We start from the raw sequence: 22,667 nt of genomic DNA, 5'->3' as shown, positions 1-22,667 counted from the left end.
CCAACCCTGTCTCTTTCAGGGGTGTGTCAGAAATGATGCTGCTCCTATAAACACAAGAGTCTAACAGCGAGGAATAGGGAGAGAAACAGAGACAGAAACGGAGACAGAAACGGAGAACCACATCAAAAAGAGATTGCTGCTTTATACAAGTATGTCTCAAACCTTTCTAACCTTGTAGTGAAACCTTAGAATTGCACCATTTGTCAAATGGAGTTACTACAGCATAGTTTATAAGTTCTGAACAGTGTTTTTAATATAGTATTATTTTAATTAGTTTAACCTGTAACCAACATGCTGTTATACTGTATATATTTAGTGTCTTACAATAAAATGCAAGATAGAGTTTTAACACCTACATGTAAAACATGAAAATATAAATGCTTAATGTACTTCAAAAGAGCCCAAACGAATAAAGATATTGTGAAGGATAGATATTTACAGTGGCAAACTATTTGTGTTATTCTGCACTGATAATAGAGCTTTTACTCCACTGTGTATATTTCAGTCTCTTGAACACATGCCCTACAAACCAAGGAGATTCGGTGGTTTGAACAGTTATTTGACGTGAACAACAAAAATGTTTTTATTAATGATTCATGAGGTGTGATATGGCTCCACTATCTCACATCACACTTTTTGGGAGTATCACAAAATTATAACAAACTATTACTCTATAACTCAAACCCAAAGTCAAAATGTACTCTATAGCAAGAGAACTGTCAACTATCTTCAACAGCTTAATTTTAAGCTCATGGAGAGGTCATCCGCAGCCAGCCAATCCAACCAACAGAGGGATGATGGGAAGGAGAGAATGATGTTGGATGCTGGGAGAGACAAGACTCTGGATGACAGTCAACAGGTGGAGGAAAGAGACGAAGGTAACATATCCTCAATAAAAAATACTGCTCAAAATCCATGAGAATAGATAGTAGAACATTCTAACTTTCTCTGGTTATTGTTTATGAAATAATAGCAAATGTGTGAACATTCTCTTACTGTAAAAGTATACTGTAACACATGATAGTACACAGTATATGGTCACAGATGTGATCCTCATCTCTGCAGTTGTGGCTGATCGTAAACTGATGGCAGGAGAGGCACTTGATCGAAGGAATGTCTGGGAACCTAGCGTTTACTATGCACTAGGAAAGGAGTCCTTCATCTTTGCTGGACATCACATAAGCATCCGAGAGTCTCTGGACACATATGGGGCTCTCATCTGGCCTGGGGTGAGTTTGGAAATGACTGTATAGCACTGATATGTGGCTTTCACAAGCCTGGATTAGTAGGGATGATAATGACCATTTGATTGTGCAGGCAGTGGCTTTGGGCCAGTTCTTGGAGAATAACCAGCAACAAGTGAACTTCATGGATAAAGCTGTGCTAGAAATTGGAGCTGGAACTGGTTTGCTGTCCATTGTGTCATGTCTGCTTGGTGAGTCAAGCCTAATTTATATTCAGACGACAGCCGCATCCCTCGACCGAAAAGAACAGATTTTCATCTGTTATTTTTTACAAAGTATAAATTAGGCTGGAATGACTCTTTCTCTGTTTGTAATGGTTCATTTCTGTACTTCTGTTGATTTATTGTGAAAGACACTGTCTTCTCCCCAGGTGCCTGGGTAACAGCCACTGACCTGCCGGACATCCTGTCCAACCTGTCCTTTAACCTCTCAAGGAACACCAAGGGTCGCTGCCGTTACACACCTCAGGTGGTGGCTCTTTCCTGGGGTCAAAACCTGGAAAGGGATTTCCCACACACTTCTTGTCACTACGACTATGTGCTAGCAGCAGATGTGGTCTATCACCATGACTGCCTCGACGACCTGCTGGCAACGATGCGTCACTTCTGCCGACCAGGCAGTGGAACAACACTGTTGTGGGCTAATAAGGTTCGGTTCCAGTCAGACCTGAGGTTCACAGAGAGTTTTAATAACAACTTCCACACCACACTGCTCTCTGACCTACCACAGGAGGGGGTGAAGATATACAGGGCCACTGCAAAGGAGTGAGGGAGAGACAATAACAGAGATTTGAGAGGGGACGGAGAAATAACACAATGTGTGAACCAGGATTTTGTACAGCAGGTGATGGATGATCTCTCAGTATGGAACAATTGCAAAAAAGGCACTTAAGATCCCAGAAAGAATGAAAGCTGAACTTCTCTCTTATTGGCATGAATAGAGCTTTGACTGTACGCTTAAATTACATTTCAACCTGGCTCTTCTAACCTGTGCAACAGAATGGAGAAAAGGTCTAAACTCATATTTATGATTAGTTAAGCAATTTTATTTGCCATATTCTTTCATACATTTGATGTTTTTTGATTTATGCAACACTTTTATAAATAAAATGCTTTGCTCTAAACAATTTGTGGAAAATGTCAAGTATATTCACGTTGAGCCTCTATTTACTAGCCTGCACTAAAGCTTAATCAAAGGTGCTCTGACATTTATGCATAGAACACATAAAAAGGAATGTCAGGAAAACGTAAGAAAATGTAGATCTCTTTCAAAAATATGAAGCAGTGTGACTTGTCATTTTTTTATAATTTCCAAAAGTCACAATATTTGACAACCGTTTTAAACATTTTGTGAAATCTAGGAGACATTCAGCTCAATTTAAAGAAAACAAATACATTAAATGGCTTTAAGTACAAACTAGAAGATGAGATAATGAGGTAATAACCCATGAAATGACATGCTAGAGAGCATCCGTTTGTCAGTTCACACCACAGATACCACATAACTAAACAGTTGCTTTAATATACATCTTGCATTGTGAAACCAGAAGCATTGGGACTTAGTAAAATACAGAGTGGTAATTTAACTCTGTGTTCATTTAAATTAACACTCAAAATGTTACTTGTAAATGATATAATATAATAGATATATGGGGAGTGTCTCTTTGCCCACAACATACACATGGACAAACGCATGTGTAGTATGTGTACACGCAAATACACACAAATATGCACGCACACCCCCACAAAAATGGACATGCACACATATACATGCGCACACAGCAATGATGAGTTCAATATGTCATTATAATGTACTGAAGTTATATTTTTCCATCACCAAACCACTGCAGGTTGGAAGTCCTTCTCAATGGCAACATCGGCATGGACTTTAATTCTGTGCCTACTGATAAAAAATATCAGAACCAGAAAAATATTAATAAACAGTTTTCAGTCATAAACTACTGTAGGTTTTAAATGAAAGGGTTGAGAAGATCGCTGTTGGAATCTTTCATTCTGCACAGTCTAACCACCCGAGTGCCTGTGCTTTGTGGCCAGCTATTAGGGTTGGATATCATTGAGATTTTATCAATATTGATATTATTGATACATCTCCCCATAATTTGGTGGTAAAAAAAGAGTTAACAGTTCAACAGTAGTATTACTTTAGTGAGGGGACGAATCGCAATAATGTCTGGTAGTGTCCCAATACAAAAAAACTTTAAAATATTATACCAAAGAACTATAGTTCTTGTGCTTCTCAGAAGCAAAGACTATTTAAAAATATGGCTCACGTTTTTAGGAGGCATACCAAAAAGTATTTGGTTACAAAATAGTAGCTTAATTCATGTTGAAATCTGATAGTGCTGTAGTAGACTTTATACCGGTATTTAATTAAATGCTGTGCTTAGGCCAATAATATTCACCTTATATAAGCTTCCTTTTAGGTAATATTAGGAAACACACATGCGGATGAGACCCAATTATATCTATCAATGAAACCAGATGTAACCAATCAGTTAACTAATCTTCAGGCATGTCTTAAGGACATAACTCAAAAAATAAAGTTATTGTGCTTGGCCCTAAATAGCTTAGAAACACCAGCACCTCCATAACGAATCTGAAAGTCAGGACTTTTATCAGGATGCAGTGAGTATGCTCTTTAACTCCCACATGAAACAAATGTCAATTAATGCCTCTTTTGCCCCTACATAACATTGCAAGAATCAGGCACATCCTGCCTCAAAAAGATGTAGAAAAACTGTCCATGCATTTGCTAAATCCAGGCTTGGTTATTGCAATTCCATATTATCAGGCTGTGCCAACAAGTCTCCAAAGACTCTCCAGCTGATCCAGAATGCTGCTGCATGTGTACTGTGAAGAGCAAGGAAAGAAAAAGGTCTCCCCTATTAGCTTCTCTGCACTGGCTCACTGTAGAATCCAGAATATAATTGATATCGTCTCATATACAGAACCCTTAATGGTTAGGCACCATCATAGTGTAAATAGCTCATTGTTCTCTTATTACCCCACAAGAATACTGCAGTCAAGAATGCAGGACTACTTCTTTTTCCTTGAATTTCCAAAAGTAGTAGTGGAACCATCGTCCAGTTTCACACCAGGAGGTAGACACCTACTCTACAATTAAGAGTAGGATTAAAACTTTCCTTTTTGACAAACTTTATAGTCCATTGTTAATCTTCCCATGATTCACTGAGCTCAAGTCTCCCCTTCTTCTGTATGTATTCGTGTCCCATCAATGCATGTTAATAAATGGACTTCTTCACCAGAGTTTTCGTGCTTTCTTATCTCACAGGCTCCATGAATAGTGATTGCAGCAGATCGAGGATTTCCATCGACTATGGCTACAGAGTGCAGACGTATTAGAGCTGTTGTTGTTGCACAGTTTCTTCTAATTATACAAAAAGCAGAACAGAAGAAAGTTTGTGATTGTGGTATCTATTATAATACTGCAGAGGCTATTGTGTTTTTACTGTGAACAAACAGGGACCGGAGGGACAAAGACTGACAGAGACTGTCCTGTAGTTGTGGATGCCACCTTTTTCTCTGATGGAAAACAGAAACATTCAAATATATCGCGGCAGCTGTTAGTATACCAGAGAAGCCAACTCCAGTAAAGCTTATGGTTGTTAAACACATAGAATGAATTGTCATATACCGATAGCAGCACCATTTGTCCAGGAGCTTATTGGTATTTTGGTTCAGACCAATTATGAACCGGTACCAAATTGGCATTGGTTCTCGGTACCCCTCCCAAGCTATAGGTGGGCTTGGATCGGGGGAGCCTTGACCGCATCCCTCTATGACACACAGCAGGTAGATGACTTTGGTGGTTCTACAGCGTCCTTTGTATCATCTGAGGTGGGAAGGCTGCCATCAGGGGCAAACACATTGAGCTCCCCATAGATTCCTGTCTCAATCATCTCCTCCTGCCAGGGTATGGCGATGTTCCCTGAAGAGAACTCATCGAAGAAGACAGTGTCAGGATCGTCTAGGTCCACCCCCTTCACTGTGGAGAAAGCCCCGACATCATCCAGACCCTTGGCATACACAATTCTAGGGTCAGGGACAAAAGGAGGAGGCAGGATACCTAAGGACAAGAGATGGGTGTCTTATAGTGCAAATCCAACACTGGAGTATCAAACATAGGTGATCTAATGTACTATGGACACAGCAATACAAATCAGCAAGATTTGTGGAAACGTGAGGCATCAGTTTACATCAGAGAATATAGTACCTGCGTTCAGTTTCCTCCAGTTGATATCACTGAAGAAGGGGTGTTCTCTGAGCTGATCACAGGTTCCGTTCTTAAAGCCCAGTCTCTTTTCAACGTCGCAGTGAAGGAGCCCTTCACAGAAGGACTTTGTATTTGCGCTGAATTTTTCTTCATATTCTACTACCTTGGTAGTAACTCGTGCCTTCCATGCCTCACGGTCAAGCTGGATGGTAAAGCAACGAGACCAAATATGACTTTTTCAAATACAGAGTGTCACAAAGACTTTCAAATCTATGCCTTGAATAAAATGACGAACAAAATGTTCAGGCCGTTCAAGACGTTACCTTTTCCCCCTTGACCCTCCAGGGGTTCTTGGCCATAATGAACTCATACAATGTCACCCCAAGGCAGAAGTAGTCCACGCACGTGTCATATTTTTCACCTTTCAGCATCTCTGGTGGCATGTACCCTGCAAGGTGGAATTTAAGATATTAGACTGCTGTAGTCTACTGGTACAGTGGGACTCCCTCTTTCTTTGGCGTTTTGCTAAAGTGGGCGTGGTTATATGCCTATCCCTAACCCTAATCCTAACCTCACAAAAACTATGCCTAAACCTAACCTCAAAACCACGCCCACTTAGGCGAAACACCAAAGACAGAGGGAGGCTTGTAGGCTACCACAAAAATACTTATCATATAACACCAAGAACATGACACTGCTTAATAGCTTTGCAGATACAAGAGGTGAGACAAACCTGGAGTTCCACCATAGCCCTTGGTTTGTGTAGCACCTTCTTTTAACTCAACAGCAAGACCCAAGTCAGATATGCGCACATTCCCTAACGGAAGAAACATGCACGCATGCGCACACACACACACACACACACACACACACACACACACACACACACACACACACACACACACACACACACACATAAATACTGTACATCTCATACACACAGATGAGCAGATATATATATCTGTATATGTTACTGCACTTGCCTCAAGATACTGTAGTTACCTTCATTATCAAGCAGCACATTTTCTGGTTTCAGATCTCTGTAGATGATTCTCTTCTGGTGGAGGTGCTCTAGGCCTTGAATGATCTGGGCAATGTAGAAACAGGCTCTGGGCTCACCAAACCCCGGGTTGTTCTCATCCACCAGGTAGATATGGTATCTAAAGTAATTGGGGAATGAGAGAATGTCTCCCTTTTGTGTATAAAAAGACTGTAATGTAGAAACTTGGATATGTATATGTGGCAGAGAAAGGGAACAGTTGTAACATCGTGTCTCTATGAGCTGTAGCAGAAATAGTGGACAATCTGTTGCGCAGTGCTTTTTTGAGATAATGTCCTTAGAAAAAGCAAAGCCTGGCCCTGCATCCTAGACTTACTGTGCAATTGAATGCAATAACAATCAAATTATTTTATAATTATTTGGTCTCCTTGCAAATCTTTACCTGAAGGTAAAAAATATATTTCTCCCCAGAGCAAGCAGGCATTAGGTTCAAATCTGAGTTTAATGTGTCCTTTTTCTGTAGCAAACTACAGCCATCAAATTAGTGATGATAACCTAAGTTTTGCAGCTCTGACAAATTGTACTTTCTTTGGGTGTGTGTTACAGTTAACAATTGTTAACCTGTACAAAACACATTTTAAAACCTTAGTCCATAATAGAATGTTTTCAAACTCCACATCATTTACTAGCATTTATTAAGTTTAAAATATCAGATTTAAAAAGTAGATAAAAACAACCCAATTAAACAAATCAAACAAATATTGTATTTACTTGGTCATTTGTGGCAAAAGTGTGAGAACCTCTAGGATTTTTAGGTGAGTCAGATTTTTTCAATCACACAAATAAACAACCCAGTTGGTTTGACAAGAAGTACAAAAAAGACAACTCAAAACAAGGAGAAATACAGCAGTAGGTGAACCTACAAAGGGAGAACAGGAATTAACATGCTGCATATTAAAATGATTTTGATTCATGACCCTACTTACTACCTTCGCACGCCACGGGATGACTCAAAAAGTTAGGGTTTCACATTCACACAATACTGTATGCCAAACACATTAAAGCAAAACTGAAACATGCATGTTAGTGATCACTTTAACTACATGTCTGCCTGTAGCAACAGACAGAGGACAGAAACCAAAAGAGCCAGTATTGGTTGGGGGAGGAGTCAGGCTTGTTGTGGCTGCTTCACTAACTCACTTGCACTATGGTAGCATTCCCCACCACCACACCATAATTGATGGAACAAATAAGAATAAAATTCATGTTTTGGAATGGACAAGTCAATATAAGTCCTGACCTTAAAGGGATATTTCACTTTCAAACATGTTTGGGGTCATTTTAACGTCTACTCAGGCTTTTGTGAGCACCCCAGACAGTTTAAATATGTTGCTTGATTCAGTATTTAGATATTTAATCAGACACGCCCCCTTCCTATACAAACGCATTGTAACCTCAAACTCCATTTTAACCCTTCCTATACAAACCCATTGTAACCTCAAACTCCATTTTAACCATGTTAGATTCATTGAAAACACCCATCCTTGGTTCTAGTGACTGATATTGTCCATCCAATACGTGAGTCGGCCGTGTCTTTTCAATTATGTGTTTCATTTACTTTATATTTTTATCTAATTATTTTAATTTTCAAAAACGTTATACAAAATAAATCAAGAGGGTAATTGAAAAGACACAGCCCCCTCGCACATTAGGACAATATCATTGTTTTATTATAGATCTGAATTTCTTTCATTTCTTATTTTTTATTCTAGCTATTTTCTTCACTATTTATACCATGTAGCACTTTAAGATTTGTGTAAAATATGAATTGCGTTACAAATAAAATGTATTAGTAATATCAGTCACCAGAACCAAGGATATGTGTCTAAAAAAACACATGGCTTTTTTGTTTTTTAATCTAACATGATTAAAAATGTTGACGTTTGAAGTTACAATGGGTTTATATAGGAAGGGGGCGTGTCTGATCAAATTAATATCAAATATCTAATTACTGAATCAAGCAACTTAAAATGTGTCTGGGGTGCTCACAAAAGCCTGAGTAGACGTCAAAATGACATGTTTGAAAGTGAAATATCCCTTAGATAGAATAGAATAGTCCCCACTCCTTGGGGTGTTTTTGTCACCGTATATGTATATGTACATATGTGAAATTCGTCCTCTGCATTTACCCATCCTATAACAACAACGGCGCTCGGGGAGCAATTAGGGGTTAAGAGTCTTGCTCAGGGACACACATCGACACATTGCTGGCCTGGCCTGGAATCGTACCTGGGACAACCAGGCGGGCTCACTAACCTCTCAACTATGGCCGCCCCCTTTAATCCAATAGAAATGTTGTGGAGGGACCTTAAGTGAGTAGTTCATGTGAGGAAACCCACCAAAATCCCAGCGTTTAAACTGTTCTGTATGGAGGAATGGAGTAAAATTCCTCAAAGCCAATAGGATGGACTAATCAACAGTTAGCCCAACCCTTTAGCTGCAGTTGCAACAAAAGCAAAGGTTCACACACTTTTGCCACTCACAATATACTATTGGATAATCTTCCTGAATACATAAATGACCATCTATGACACCCCCCCCCCCCCAGTTGTTTAATTGGGTTCCCTTTATCTTTTTTTTAAAAGACTTGTGTGACTTTGTGACTGCATTTCTCTTATAACTATAGAAACTAGTTATGTTATGTTGTTTAACGCAATTGTGATTTTGCTTAAAAAAACAGTCCACACTTTAGTTGATTGATATCTTATTTAAATGCAACATAATTACACCATTATTAATTAACCCAGAGTTAATCATTGTATTAAATTAAGTTGATTGGTGCCATTAGCTTTGAGTGGTGGGACTGGTTATCACTGTTGATTGTCATGTGGGCAATCAACAGATACTTAAAATCAACACTAACTTTCTCTGTTGGAAATAATGGATTGATTATGATTATGCTATTTCATTGCAAACATTTGTAGGTAGGCTACTCTCTGCCACATTGAAATCCATAGATGATATAACCGTATAGTAACGGGGTAATAAGAAAAAAAAAGGTGTTTTAACTGTCCCATCTCCCACTTGCATGGCTGTGTTTGTGCTTTTAAGTGTAATTTTGCATCAGACTGTGAAGTTACTTGAGATCTCCTCCGTTCATGATGGTCATAACCAGACAGAGCTCATCCTTGGTCTGGAAAGCGTATGCCAAAGACACAATGAACGGACTGTGAACCCTGGCTAGAATCCTCTTCTCCACCATTGCCCCCTACAGGAGAAGATTGTGACCAACAATGCTGAACAAAGTATGTCAAAACAAGACATTTTCTTTTGTTCAAAATGAAAAGTGAACATTGGTCAGACATAGCTCACAGGGTTAAATGGAACAAATGTGCTGATGGAAGTGTATACTTAAGATAAACGATTATTTTTGTCATCTTGTGAAACTATTTGGGAGATATGAATGAATTTCAAACGATGACCCCAGATGAGTCAAGGGCAACATATAATCATCCATTCAGAACGGCTTTTCACTAAAGCTCTCAGTAATCACTCTATCCCTGTCTCAGTGTTTAATACCATGAGCTAAGGCCAGAAGAGAGGCAGGACAAACATGATTAACCCTATCATACTATATATCCTGCTCATTGCAGATCTCTTTGTCTGGAGCAGAACAGGCAGATACACATACTGTATTTAATAACCATAATATATGTACAGTATGCCACATGAGCATAATTGTGTACCAGGCAAACACCACTACAAATATTGTATCAACAACACTGGAAATAAAAGAAGCAAGGGTCCACACACCAAATTTGAAAAAACGGTTTGGTCTCTTTTGGATCTCTTTGGATTTCAATTATACTGGAGAAATGTCCTGCCTACATATTCTGCATATTGTGGAACATTGACATTTGATGCACATTTCAGTTCCATTTTTAAATAATACTTAATTACATTTTCGGACCTCTGGCCCAGTTACCATGCCACATTTTAACCTTTGTGGATCTATGTCTGGTTTGTCTTACCTCATAGCCTTTCCTTTTCTTCAGCCTCTTTTTGTTGAGCTTCTTACAGGCATATAGTTTCCCTGTGGCCTTCATCTGACAGGCAGACACCTCCCCGAACCCCCCTCTCCCAAGCACACGAAATTCTAGAAACCAGTCGTCATCCATGGGTTGCATCTCCAGCCACTTCCACTGCAGGAACCTCTTCAGGAACACGCTCTCCAGGAATAAAGTATACGGGGCCCCGCGGAGATAATCCAGAACCGAGGCCAACGCTGGGGCAAACAGTCCATCCGAGGCACTCCCTTGGTCTTCCTTCACCTTAGCTATGATGTCCCCCGGAAGGAAGGAACAGTAGCGCTTGGCAGAGGGATCCATGTAGCGGTCGACAATCTTGGTGGCCTTCTGCACCCTGTTCTGGTCTTCCTCCAGATCATAGGCCTCAATGTCTCTCCACAGAGAAGAAGACCCCTTGTATTCTGGATTTGCATCCAGAAATTCTCTAAACAGGCGCTTGCCAATAGGTTGCTCCATGCAGATTGAATCGAAGGCCAAATCCAAGGTATCCCTCAGGCCTTCACATATAGTGATTTGCGGAAGCTTGAGGCGATCATGGTACTTCTTGTCTCGGTACTTCTTGACTGCTGAGCTGCCATCAATGCTTCCACGGGCAGAAATATAGGCAGAATTGGCCACCACTGTGGTTAGGCTACCCATATCCATGTTGAGCGACTTAAAGAGAGACCACTGTAAAGAGAAACCTGAGGGAGAGAAGTGGTGGGGAGTCCAAACAGGTGTGAGCTGGTGAAAGGAGGGGGCTAGGGTGAGAAAGCTAAAGGAATCAACAGCCGAGAATACAAGCTACTAGCGATGGAGCATAAAGAGGGAGCATGAAAGAGAAAGGGGAGATTTGAGACTAGTGTCTTCACACGACCTAGGCATACTGCGTTGAGCGCTTCACATTACGCATTCACCCATAGACACAAGTGTGCACATATACACACACAGACACACATACCTGAGTCAACACCTTTCAGTAATCCACTAACACCTTAATGCCCCAGACAATGTGCACAAGCTCCTGCTGAGACAGAGCGATACAGACAGGTGGTGCAATTAGGCTGCCACAGACATCAGGAAAACCAAACTCCAACTGGCAAACTACTTAAATGTTGCTTGTGGTAAATGGGGTTTGAATGCCTAAGTAGGAGAGCATCTAAATATAAAAAAGAAAACCACTTAACTTTTGCAAGTTTCAGCATTACAGTGTTGGTGAAGGTCAATGAACCATTGCTTTGAAGTCATGGTTTGCAGTTTGGAATGTACTGTGGTATTCCAGAGAAATTGTCCATTGATTGTGCTAATAAATGTTAATATATCCTAATAAGACTACATACATTGAGTGAGGAATACAAAAATCAATGTGTGGAGATTAAACCCTTTAAAATGTATCACATTTTAATGGTTCCTGAATATCTTGATTTAAAAAAGTGTATTTCCTTACATTTGAATATTTCATTTATTGAGTCGGGTCATCTACTACATGTGCAGCAAATTGAGAATCTCAGTGTTTACTGTCGATTTTCAGACAATGTGCAATCTGGCATCACAATAGAAGATATGTAAATGTATGCATTCATTTGCGTCTATGCCAGGCCAAAGCCATGGCCGAGACTGGCACTCAGTCACCCTTTTCACATTGGTCTGTTGTAGCGCCACCAGCAGGTCGATGTCTGCAACACATTTTTGGAACAAAATGCCTGAAATCATGCACACAGTATCAAAGTGATGTGAAAGGCCTAGGAAGAGAAGGTACTTTTCATATTGGCCTATTATAGCACCACCAAGAGGCGACAATACCCTACCTGGCCTGACAGAGACCTGTGCTCCAAGGAGCACTTCTAATATAAAATACATTTACTGACCTAGATGGGAATGCTGACAAAAGCTTGCCAGATTGATAACCAAACTGGATTTTGATGACAGACAGTATAGATGTGTGCTGGCTAACCACATCTCTAAACTGCTTTTCAATCAATTCTTTGACAGAACTCACAAAATTGATGGATACCAACTTATTAAAACAATCTATATTTAATTTGCAAACTTATATTAGATTACAGAAAAGGTATTTGGAAGAGTCAGTACGTGTTGCTCAGTTTTAAAAAGGAGATCTTTGAAGGGAGTACATAAAGACCTTTACAACCACATTTGATACATCGATAATCTTCAGGTCTACCTTTCACCACTGGCCTCTAAAGGATACTATAAGCTACAAATCAATCATAGGATCCATATACGTATTCAACAAACAGAGCTTATTTTCCTATAGGGAGCCTGGGTTATGGAGGTCTTTACCTTGCTGGTGCCATTTTTATGTAAACACTACCAAGGTGTGACAGGGCAATGAAGGAGAATTCCTCAACAACTCCAGAATACAAAACAAAAATAAACAAGCAAACAATATCAGGAAAGCAGCTGCCTACAGAACAGAAGGAAGCCAGCCCAACACAGTGGGGGATAAGAAATTGTTTGAGATCAATGTCCAGAACACAAAAGTATCCACACATTCGATGAACCAGCCTGCCCATCCTTGGGTACCACGGCAACTGTATAGGCCATTTTTGATCCATGGAGTCACACTGACAATGCGTGTCAACAGATATTTTGGTGGCCATTTGGGAACATTGGATCATCATCTGAAAGTCTGCCAAATGCAAGCATAACATAACAGGGGTAACTATTTCACACACATTACACTATACATTCTCCAACAGCAGTGGGTTGTACAGTTTTTTTCTCCTTTTCTTTAATTTCAAGTGGGATGGCTTTTTGAAAAGTGAGTTAGACATACAAAGACTTCAGCATGGTGCCCTGGCCGCAGACTACAGTTCCCCCAGAGCTGTGGTGCAGGTGCACGTGAATTCAGGAGCCACAAAAGAAAATGGTGTAACACGCACACCTCTTTTTACCTCAATATTCATCCACACCCCTGAGAAAGCCAGGCTGAGAAAAATACCGGTAAGGGAAAGGGGGGCACACACTAAAGGAGATTGGAATCCTTCTGTGACGGTGGTTTGAAGGACTGTGCTTGTTGGAGAGGCAAGGCGTGGAGTGGCAAGTTAGTCTTCGTCGTCATTCTCATCATAGTCATCCTCATCATCCTCATCCCCCATGTAAGACACCGGGGTCTCCACACGAGACCCACTGTAGTGAGAGTCGTTAGAGCTGGAGGCCATGGTACCATCTGCACCACTATCGCTACAAGGTAAAGCACACAATTTGGGGTCTTTAATATTACTAAACAGAGTTTATTTATTTTCATAAAGACAAGAGAACAAACGGAGAGAAAGGTGTTCCAAGGTGAATTTTGAGTCATTAAGTGTCATTTTGTTTCCGGTCTCTCATTGGTTTGTGTTTATTTTAGAGGCCTCTTACCTGCCCACAGGGTAACGGGATCCATTGGCCGAGGACCCTCCAGTGATGTAGACATTGTTGATGGGACCCTTTGCCATCTCTGTGGGAGAAGAGAGAGACGGTGATTCAAACATACAGAAATTAAAGCTAAGATGTTGAGATCATTCTAGTCACAACACAGTTGACATGTCTTCATAAAAATGTAAGAAATAACACTTGTAGAAATGTCTCTGGATTTGTGGTCATACTAAAATGGCCCTGTGCCATCAGACTCCAGTTCCTTGTATAAAGGAAGCTGCCATTGTGCCACTTAAGTGATGCGAATCAAATTTCCCTGATTTGATCATCCGACAAATGCTGTCAATGTCCCATCATGGTTCATGATGGGAAAGCTCTTGTAGACAATATATCTAACACAATTTTATAGCACAATAAGGATAAAATGCTAGTAATTTGTATTCTGGGTAATGGCATATTCAAGGTTTTTGAATGTTGAAGCAGAGTCAGGAATTAAAGGCAGCATCTCTGGCGTGGCGGCATTTCAGCCTATTTAGACCTGAGGCCGATTCTAAAAATGCCTTCTAAATCCTGACCTAAGTTTTCTGAAAAACTTTATTCAAATAAATTACAAAAAATATTTCACATTTACATTAAATTAATTGCCATTTACTGTCTACAGCAACAACTACACCAAAAGGGGTTCACAGACTGAAAGGTATATAACGTATTTGTGTTACAGCTCTAAAATAATTTATATATAGTACATTTCTAATCTGTAATGCCTTATAGTGTTGGTGGATGTCTCAAAAGCATCATCAGCACTTGCGGTCTTCTTCAGGTTAATCTGAAGAAAACCGCAAGGTCGAAACGTAATTTTTGCTGCTGCATCAATAGTTTTGAGCATCTAAAGTGAGTTGCAAGCCCTTTTTTGCTCTGTGATTTTGCTGCTTTTGCAGTTTGGCTCAGCACTAAGGACGGAGGATGTGCGTTATTTTTGTCTTTGTTAGAACAGCCCCTCTCATATTCTGAATATTCAACGTTTTACAATGACGCGCTGTGAGCTTGTACATCTGCTATTTTTGAATAGCCAACGCAAAAAAAAAAATGACACCGTTGCTTTCCCATTTTTGATGGATTAAAAAGACAGGTTTGACACCGCCTATCATGCCCACTTGGTTTTAGATAACACAATCTCTGGCTCTGACCTGTGACGTAGGGCTCCAGGGCTTTGGGTACCAGGCTGCGGGCCACCTTCAGGTCCTCTGGTGAACACTTGCCCACTTCCAGACCACAAGCCATGCCCATACGTTTCAGAACCTCAATGTCGTCATGGATCTCAAACATGCTGTCGAAGTTAAACAAGTACTCAAACCTGCAGACAGATGGGAAGGAAACATGTGAGTTAATGTGGTAGTCCCTAAATAAACACCATGGGTAAATTAATAGGCTTTACAACACAGGCCTATTTCAAACAAACATTTCCTATAGGCTTCAAGAAAGACAAATGTACATATAAATTGTAAATATATGCTGATAAAATACACATACATTAAGATGGCCATCACAGACACATACTTGTCATTGGAGATGCTACAGTCGATGACTGTCTTCTTGCTGGTGTTGACAATAATGAAGGGAAGGTGGATAACAGAGTTGGGAGGCGGGGGTCTGTTTGTCTGCTGCTCTGCCTGTCTGTTCCTTTGCACCAGGTTCTTAAAGGCTATTTGCTGCAAAGAAACAAGTATATCCATTAGAATCATAACATTCAAGAGGACTTAAGGGATATTTCACTTCAAACATGTTTGGGATCATTTTAACGTCTACTCAGGCTTTTGTGAGCACCTTCCTATACAAACCCATTGTAACAAATTACATACATTTTGACTTGAAATCATTTATTATTGTGGGTCAAGCAGGGTTTTTTCCCCGTCTATGTATTATTTTCAGATTCCAGAGAAGCATTTTCTTTTCCCCACAATTTAGAATTCTATTTTCTCTCATATTTGCATATGTCTGTTATTGTGTACGTGTAAATGAGTGGCATGCTCTTCTTTTTTAGTAGTTTTTAGTTTACCTGCAATATGAGCTCTTGAAGCTGCGACTGTTTCTGCTTGATTCTCTCTAGCCGTCTTTGTCTCTCCACCTACAATTGGAGAGAGGAGAGGAAATGAGTGACAAATTGGGAAAACCGTATGTTTTCTCTTTAGGCCCAAGCTACATTTTTCAATTTCCTCCATCAGTCAAATAGAATATTCCAATGCGCTATGGAATTACTCTGTGCACCTCTAGGTTTTGGCACTCCTGGGCTGAGTTTGTAGGCAGGCCAATCCATTTAATTTCCTTCTTTTCTTTTGAGATGATGTTCATGGCCATGAGCACATTAAGTGCATCGTACACACGTCTCCGGATATTCTTCTGGTCATACACATGCTGCATTGAAAAAAAGAGGGGGAAAAGGATTTGAGCAACTGGGTGAAACCATAATTCTTCAGATACATTTGTTATCAATAGTTAATCAAATGGTACCTGTACATAAAGCAAAACAAATGTTGTAGGCATGCTGCCTAAATGCAATCTGAAAGTTTTGAAAATATTACAAAGCTATTTATATTTGGGTGTATATATGGTACATACATATAACACAATTAAGTATTTTAAAGCAAGAGCTGGGTGTCAATAGTAGACACCCAAACCATATCCTAGAGCAGGAAAATGTTTACTTTGACGTTACTTAACATATTTTATACAATCACAGCACTTTAATCACGGTGAACATGTCACCGTTTTCCGGTCATGCTATGAACATGCAATGTGTATTTATGTGCTTGTTTAGATGGCCGACATGACCACATACACTCAACATAGGTTACACAGTTGTGTATCCAATACCGTCAATGTGCACTGAACTGTGGTTTGGACATTATAAACATTGGGCGACAGCTGCGCCCATTAAATCGGATATATTTTTACATTCGACTGTGCATTTTTGCCACAAAGCCGATGATTATTAGAGGTTTAACTGTTTTTTATAGCCCTATAAATCTGTTACATGTCAAGCCTGATTCTGGAAGGCCGGCATGCCGCCATGCAATATCACGTGGCGAATTTGGTTCCAAGTGAAAAAAGCAAAGCCAGCATTAATGACTGCTCTTCATTACACCACTATTGCAGGATCTCTGTATAAAAGTGGCAATAGAGTTTTCTCATCATGTTGCTAAATATGAATGTACTTCATCTCCATATAGTATTGCCATAATATCCCTGAGGGAAGAAGATGTTCTGTCATAACTGAGAATTCCATTTGAATCCAATGTGATGTAATAGACAGCTTCCACAAGTATTGTGGTGCTTTCACATCAAAGAATTTCCCAAACAATTCCACCTAAGGACAAAAATCAATTGCATTTGAATGACTTTCATAACATGTAATGTCAAAGCGTTATTGTTCAACTGCAGCACTAACCGAGTCATTGGGCGACATGTGGTTGTCTGTGGAGCTGAATTCTGCAACCAGTTCATCTGCCACTTCATTGTAGGTTGTGACACCTTTCTTCTGCACTTTCTCACAGACCTTCATGGAGAAATGCCTCAAGCCCTTCCCATTCTTCTCCCCTTTCTTACCACGTTTCCTGTTAACAGGAATACCACCACATTATCACATCAACTACAGTGATTCTTTGTACACAAAAGCAATTAATATTTTTGTTAACGGAACTGACAAGATCTACAACAGTTAATTAAACCAACTGATATAATAGATTATAAAAAATACATTAGCAAAAATAGCTGATCAACAAGCTCACAACGCTTCGCAATGTGATTCGTTGTGAGCTTGTACATCTGCCATTTTCACTATTTTGGTGCGATACTGTTCTACAGTATCAAATACGTGCTGATTCGGCACCGATCAGCGGTGGGTGGTAGAAGTAGGACAAAGGCTCTACGTTCTCCCGGTGGGGGCTCCTCACTAGCAGGTGAGCCAGTAGGATATAACAGCAGTGACAACACACAGAAGTGTGTGTGCGGAAGAATCAATTGGCGTTAACGACTAAATTGAGGAGAAATGAGGCCAAAATAAGAATTGTCCCGTGTTAATTCTTTTAAAAAGGTAGGGTATGTGATATTTTTTAGTTAAAACTAAAAGTTTTGTTAAAAGGTAAAAGCACTATATTGTGATAGTAATCATTAGTGTTTGTTCAGTAACAGGGGTCTCCCCGTTTCTCCAGTTCTACTCTACTTCCAATTCCACTTGTTTAACTGTATCCTGTGTGAGTGCACTATCCTGATTGGATACAATTGGTATCCCGACCTGAAAATACATTTTCTGTTTTATAACGAGCTGGAGACACGGAGACCGTTACCCGTTACTGAACAAACACTATTTCAATGAGTACCATCAGAATATAGAGATATCTAACACTTATTTTAACACACACAAAAAACCCACTAACCCTACCTTTAAGATAAGGAAATACATTTAAATTCTCAAAAAATAACTCTTCTAGATTAATATAGATAAGATGCCAAGAAGATAATCAATAGTTGCAGCCTTACAAGAGGGTGTCTTTTTTTCAAATATATTACAAAGAATATATTATACTAAAATAAACAGACCAGATAGATCACATCCACGTTAAAACCTATAAATGTGCGAGCAACATGACACTTAGTATACATGCACAGAAGCAAAGCCAGGAATGCTGCCCTCTAGTCTAGACTATGAAATTTAGGGTGGACTGGTTGACCTCTTACCCTGATGACCATGGAGAGGCATCTGGTGGTTGGCTCTGGGTAAGGAATTGAGAGCTGGGCGTATGTGGACTGTTCACTAATATGGTATTGGAGACCGTGGGCCTCTGGGGTGTGCCAATCACCTGTAAAAAGAAAAATCTAATATTTAAAACCACATGTATCCATTAGGAAGCTGTGCGCATGACAACTTGGGACGTCCAAACAAAGTAATGTTTTGATGTTTAAACATTATGTTCAAGTAATCGGTCTGTGAATAACTATTTTTCCCCATTGGAGCCATCAGGTGATATTTAAACAACAGCATAAAGACATCTAGAAGGCTGGTGATCTTTCTATATATTCTATATATTCCATGTATATAATGGGATGATGGGAGTAATCCTGCTGACTGTAGTTTGATTAGCTTAGGATCAACCACCCACCCTCCCCCAGTCACCTCACCATGCTAATAGAGGGGCTTAAATAAACAAGAATGGGAAAGATACACAGCAGAGAAACTGGGCCGGCAAATGAATGCCCATTTTCAAACACCAAGAGGCTGTGAATGAGTAACTAGACATATGCTATGTGATAGGTGTTCTTAATTATGGCATGATAAACTTTTCCACCACACATTCTGACAATAAAAAAACTATGCTGGTTGAAAGATATTCTTTTTGATGAATATCAATTACAAACACACAAAAATGACAGACCAAAAAATTATGAAAAAGAAAGTTCCAGTGGTCTTCAAAGGTGGAGACTGGCTGTAGGCAAGCAAGCCGTTAAATAAGCTGACTATACATAATATAATTACAGATTGACTTATTGTGCTTCATCTTTTCAACCATGGTTTAATGAGCAGCTATGTGGAACATCACTCACCATGTGTGGTATGTGCTGCATGTGTGGGGCGATGTTGACATTGGATGGCCCAAGGGTTTTGGGCAGTAGCTGTTTGGCCACAGGAAGCGTGGCAGGCTGAACAGTAACCAAAGACAGTACACCTAATAGAAAGGTAAAGAACGGGAACAGATTAGATTAGGCCTCTTAACTGAGGCGCCATTGCCCCCTGTTGTCAAACCAGAGACCCATGGGCCTGCACCAGAGGTGGAGCTACAACAAAATCAATGCCTCTTTGTGACTAGCATTACAATAAAATCATGAATAGTAAACAGTAAATGAAGAAAATACAAGAGCAAAAAGTAGCTGATAAAAGTTGTACCTTTACTAGGGCTCAGATTCTGATCAATGAAAACCTTCAGCTCTCCGTTTGTTTCAATCAGACCAACCTGTGGAGAATTAAAATACAGTAATTCTTGCAGAGGCAGGTCATCATGCTCTATTCAAGTGCACTGCATAAACAAGGGCACTGAGGACAAACATTGCTGCATTGCTATTGTTCTAAAATCAAAAGCAGATATTTTGTCATTGATGAAGGTTATCTACAGTATTTTGGGGATTGAAGCAATACTTGTTTTGGTAAAGAATCAGTGTATAGTTGTGTTGTGCAAGTGTCACTTACATCTTTAGCCATGATCCCAAAGGACCGGAGAAGTAAAGCTTCAGATTGAAAAGAAAAGCTTCCTCTATTTATCACTAATCAGATAACTGAAAAAGAAGAGGCATATGACATGAAATAGGTGTGCATTTCTTATATCACAGCAAATCCATTTATTTTGAATACAATCAATAAGGAGTGTCTACTCATTTTACTAACAAGTATTTTGATCGAAAACTAAATAAACAACTCAAAGACATGTTTTGAACAAGGCCCTCCGCATCTGCTTGCAGCCAACACATTGTACAAAGCACCCCCACTAATGTTAGCCTAACTAGCAAGCTCCTCAGTTGACGAGCACAAGACGAAACTGACGGATAGGGGGTTAATCGGATAACCACGTCGATTGTGTGTATGTATTTGAACAAATTTCGGAAAGTTCTCTCTGTATCCCAAACCACGTTAAACCTACCAAAGATGCTCTCAACTTTTACCATGCTAACTGTGTAGTAAGGCCTAGCTAAGACCATGTCCGGAGGAGATGCATCGACGAACTTCAGCTACAGGTCAACTTAAACTCGCTAACTTCACTTTACCGTTGCGGAATATCGTTGAGATCAAATGTGGTTTAATACACGTTAAGAACGTTATGTTGCATACGGCAGCAACAGCATCGCAATTCCGATGCCAACGAGCAAAGCTTTTGTTGAGTTCAGCTAGCTGCTGCTAACAGTTGGGTTAATGTTGCTGACGGTAGCTAGCTGGTTAGCTTATGCACGTTTTAAAAATGGGATCCTGGCGAAATTTCACAACTAAATTATTTGCCGTGAAAGATTCAAGATTAAATTTGAAAATTAATGGAGGTACAATAAACGTGCAGGCATCTGCAAGAAAAGTAACGCCAATATTATGTTTCTGTGCACTTACGAGTGCACTCTTGCTTCTTCGACGGCTGTTTTTGTTGGCATTTGAGAATGGAGGAAGAGGAGGTCTAATTCCCTACCGCCAAACAGGAAACTAAACTACTCAATGTCCAAGTAGTTTATCATCAATTCACATATTTCAGAGAAATAAAGTAAGACTACATGTAAACCTTGCATGGTTGATGTTATATTAAGTTTCTGGTTCAATCAGCTGGCGTTAATGATCAAGTAGTACCAAGTTTTGCCTGCTAGCCTGAACGTTTTAAATGGGCCCTTTTCAAAAAGAGAGACGTGACACTTAATCTTATATATTGACTAAAAGTTAACAATCAAAAAGTTATTTACAACATTCCTATTCTAGTTCCAGCCTATATGCATCAAAACACTCTAAAGTCTCACTTTTAGGTTTAATTTATCATGAACAAAAACAGCAGGAAACGTTAAAGACAAGATGTGTTCATTATAATTCAACTCTGCCAACAAAACCACTGACCCCCTGCTTCCCCCATCAATGGTCCAACTGTCGGGTCGCTTTGATTCATTTGCACACCAGACCAGACAGACACATAACTATGTAGTTATGTTTTACATTTAATATTGGAAGCTTGATAACTAACCATCCAATAAAAGTTTCCACTAAAAAGTAAAACCATCTGTGAGTGTGAACGAGTCCGGTTGTTTATAAACAACTCCACAGACAGAAATATTACATTTAGCCAACATTGGCTAAAGCTGCGGTTTGAATGACAACATCGGTCGACAACTTTGCCTCATTTACGTTTCGTCGCACGAGCCTTTCGCTCGAAAGAAAAACGACGTGTGTTAAGACTTTTTGTTGTTGAAAATACGTCATTTTCGTCGAACGAAAGGCTCATGCGACTCTATAAATTAAGCCATACGTTAGTAGCCCCCATGTTAACGCCAGTGAAGTGGTAGTAAATACAAGACTTAAGTATATAAAGTTTGTTGTAATGAATGTTAAACAGCAAGTGGTTGTTTCTAAAAGCTTGTTAACAACTTCCGTGGGCGGCTAAAAAAAAAACAATACCACACGAAATTCTAACTATCAAATGGCTGGTGTGTAAGCTTACCATCGAGTCATTGTTAGCCATTGGCTTTTAGCGGGTGGCTAGCGTGGTAGTTAGCATGGCTACCAGCCTAACTAGACCGATAAGATGCTAACGGCGCGCGCTGTTAGCCAGCCTGACAGCTTGCTAGCCGATCGGCTAATCCACACAGCTGTCACCAACAGAGCCACCAAGATTCATCGACAACACTGCCGTTTTTCTGAATCGAGCGTTTAATAACGCCAAACATTTGCAAAGGAAAGCTTTGACAATCGCAACCAAAGATAAATCTTAGTGCTACAATATGATTTAGACAACTTCACGAACTTTATGCATCGTATAGACGGCCTGCTGTGGCTCAATGAATGCGGCTTACCGGTTCGGTTCAAACAGGTTAGCAAGTACATTAGCCTCTTCAGTCCGCTCGCGCTGTGCTAGCTGCTAGCCTTGTTGTACTGGAGGAGCGTCTCACACAATCTGATCTTGGCGGTGTCTAGCATTTGCGACGTCTGATTGGACA

The 22,667-nt window shown here is 39.9% G+C and overlaps 3 protein-coding genes across 6 annotated transcripts; 1 reads left to right on the top strand and 2 right to left on the bottom strand.

The window, feature by feature from the left end:
• Nucleotides 1-95: 95 nt before the first annotated feature.
• Nucleotides 96-2,277, top strand: LOC311064740 (protein-lysine methyltransferase METTL21C-like). 2 transcript variants are annotated; one of them, XM_084084668.1, is made up of 5 exons: nt 96-149; nt 737-878; nt 1,066-1,229; nt 1,318-1,435; nt 1,615-2,277. In XM_084084668.1, exons 2-5 carry the CDS (start codon nt 752-754, stop codon nt 2,010-2,012), a joined length of 807 nt encoding a protein of 268 aa, XP_083940794.1. In that variant the 5' UTR covers nt 96-149; nt 737-751; the 3' UTR covers nt 2,013-2,277. The 2 variants fall into 2 exon arrangements, with proteins under 2 accessions (XP_083940794.1, XP_083940795.1); XM_084084669.1 differs by having other exon boundaries at nt 107-149; nt 749-878.
• Nucleotides 2,278-5,061: 2,784 nt separating this feature from the next.
• Nucleotides 5,062-11,231, bottom strand: LOC311064353 (rhodopsin kinase GRK1-like; the record flags this gene model as incomplete). Its single annotated transcript, XM_084084185.1, has 7 exons — nt 5,062-5,351; nt 5,499-5,700; nt 5,822-5,946; nt 6,232-6,315; nt 6,501-6,658; nt 9,639-9,766; nt 10,530-11,231. 7 exons carry the CDS (start codon nt 11,229-11,231, stop codon nt 5,062-5,064), a joined length of 1,689 nt encoding a protein of 562 aa, XP_083940311.1.
• Nucleotides 11,232-12,583: 1,352 nt separating this feature from the next.
• Nucleotides 12,584-22,667, bottom strand: LOC311064899 (transcription factor Dp-1-like). 3 transcript variants are annotated; one of them, XM_084084941.1, is made up of 12 exons: nt 22,524-22,667; nt 20,182-20,267; nt 19,882-19,948; nt 19,542-19,663; nt 18,678-18,799; nt 17,389-17,554; nt 16,209-16,355; nt 16,000-16,068; nt 15,501-15,652; nt 15,131-15,297; nt 13,947-14,025; nt 12,584-13,769 (listed from the first exon to the last, which is right to left on the bottom strand). In XM_084084941.1, exons 2-12 carry the CDS (start codon nt 20,191-20,193, stop codon nt 13,631-13,633), a joined length of 1,242 nt encoding a protein of 413 aa, XP_083941067.1. In that variant the 5' UTR covers nt 20,194-20,267; nt 22,524-22,667; the 3' UTR covers nt 12,584-13,630. The 3 variants fall into 3 exon arrangements, with proteins under 3 accessions (XP_083941067.1, XP_083941068.1, XP_083941069.1); XM_084084942.1 differs by lacking the exon at nt 22,524-22,667 and adding an exon at nt 21,085-21,130; XM_084084943.1 differs by lacking the exon at nt 22,524-22,667 and adding an exon at nt 20,630-20,648.

The sequence above is a fragment of the Gymnoscopelus microlampas genome (assembly GCF_963454915.1).
Source record: "Gymnoscopelus microlampas genome assembly, chromosome: 17".
NCBI classification, from domain to species: Eukaryota; Metazoa; Chordata; class Actinopteri; order Myctophiformes; family Myctophidae; genus Gymnoscopelus; species Gymnoscopelus microlampas.
The sequence above is the reverse complement of the archived record's forward strand: the minus strand, read 5'-3'. Positions and strand labels throughout refer to the sequence as shown.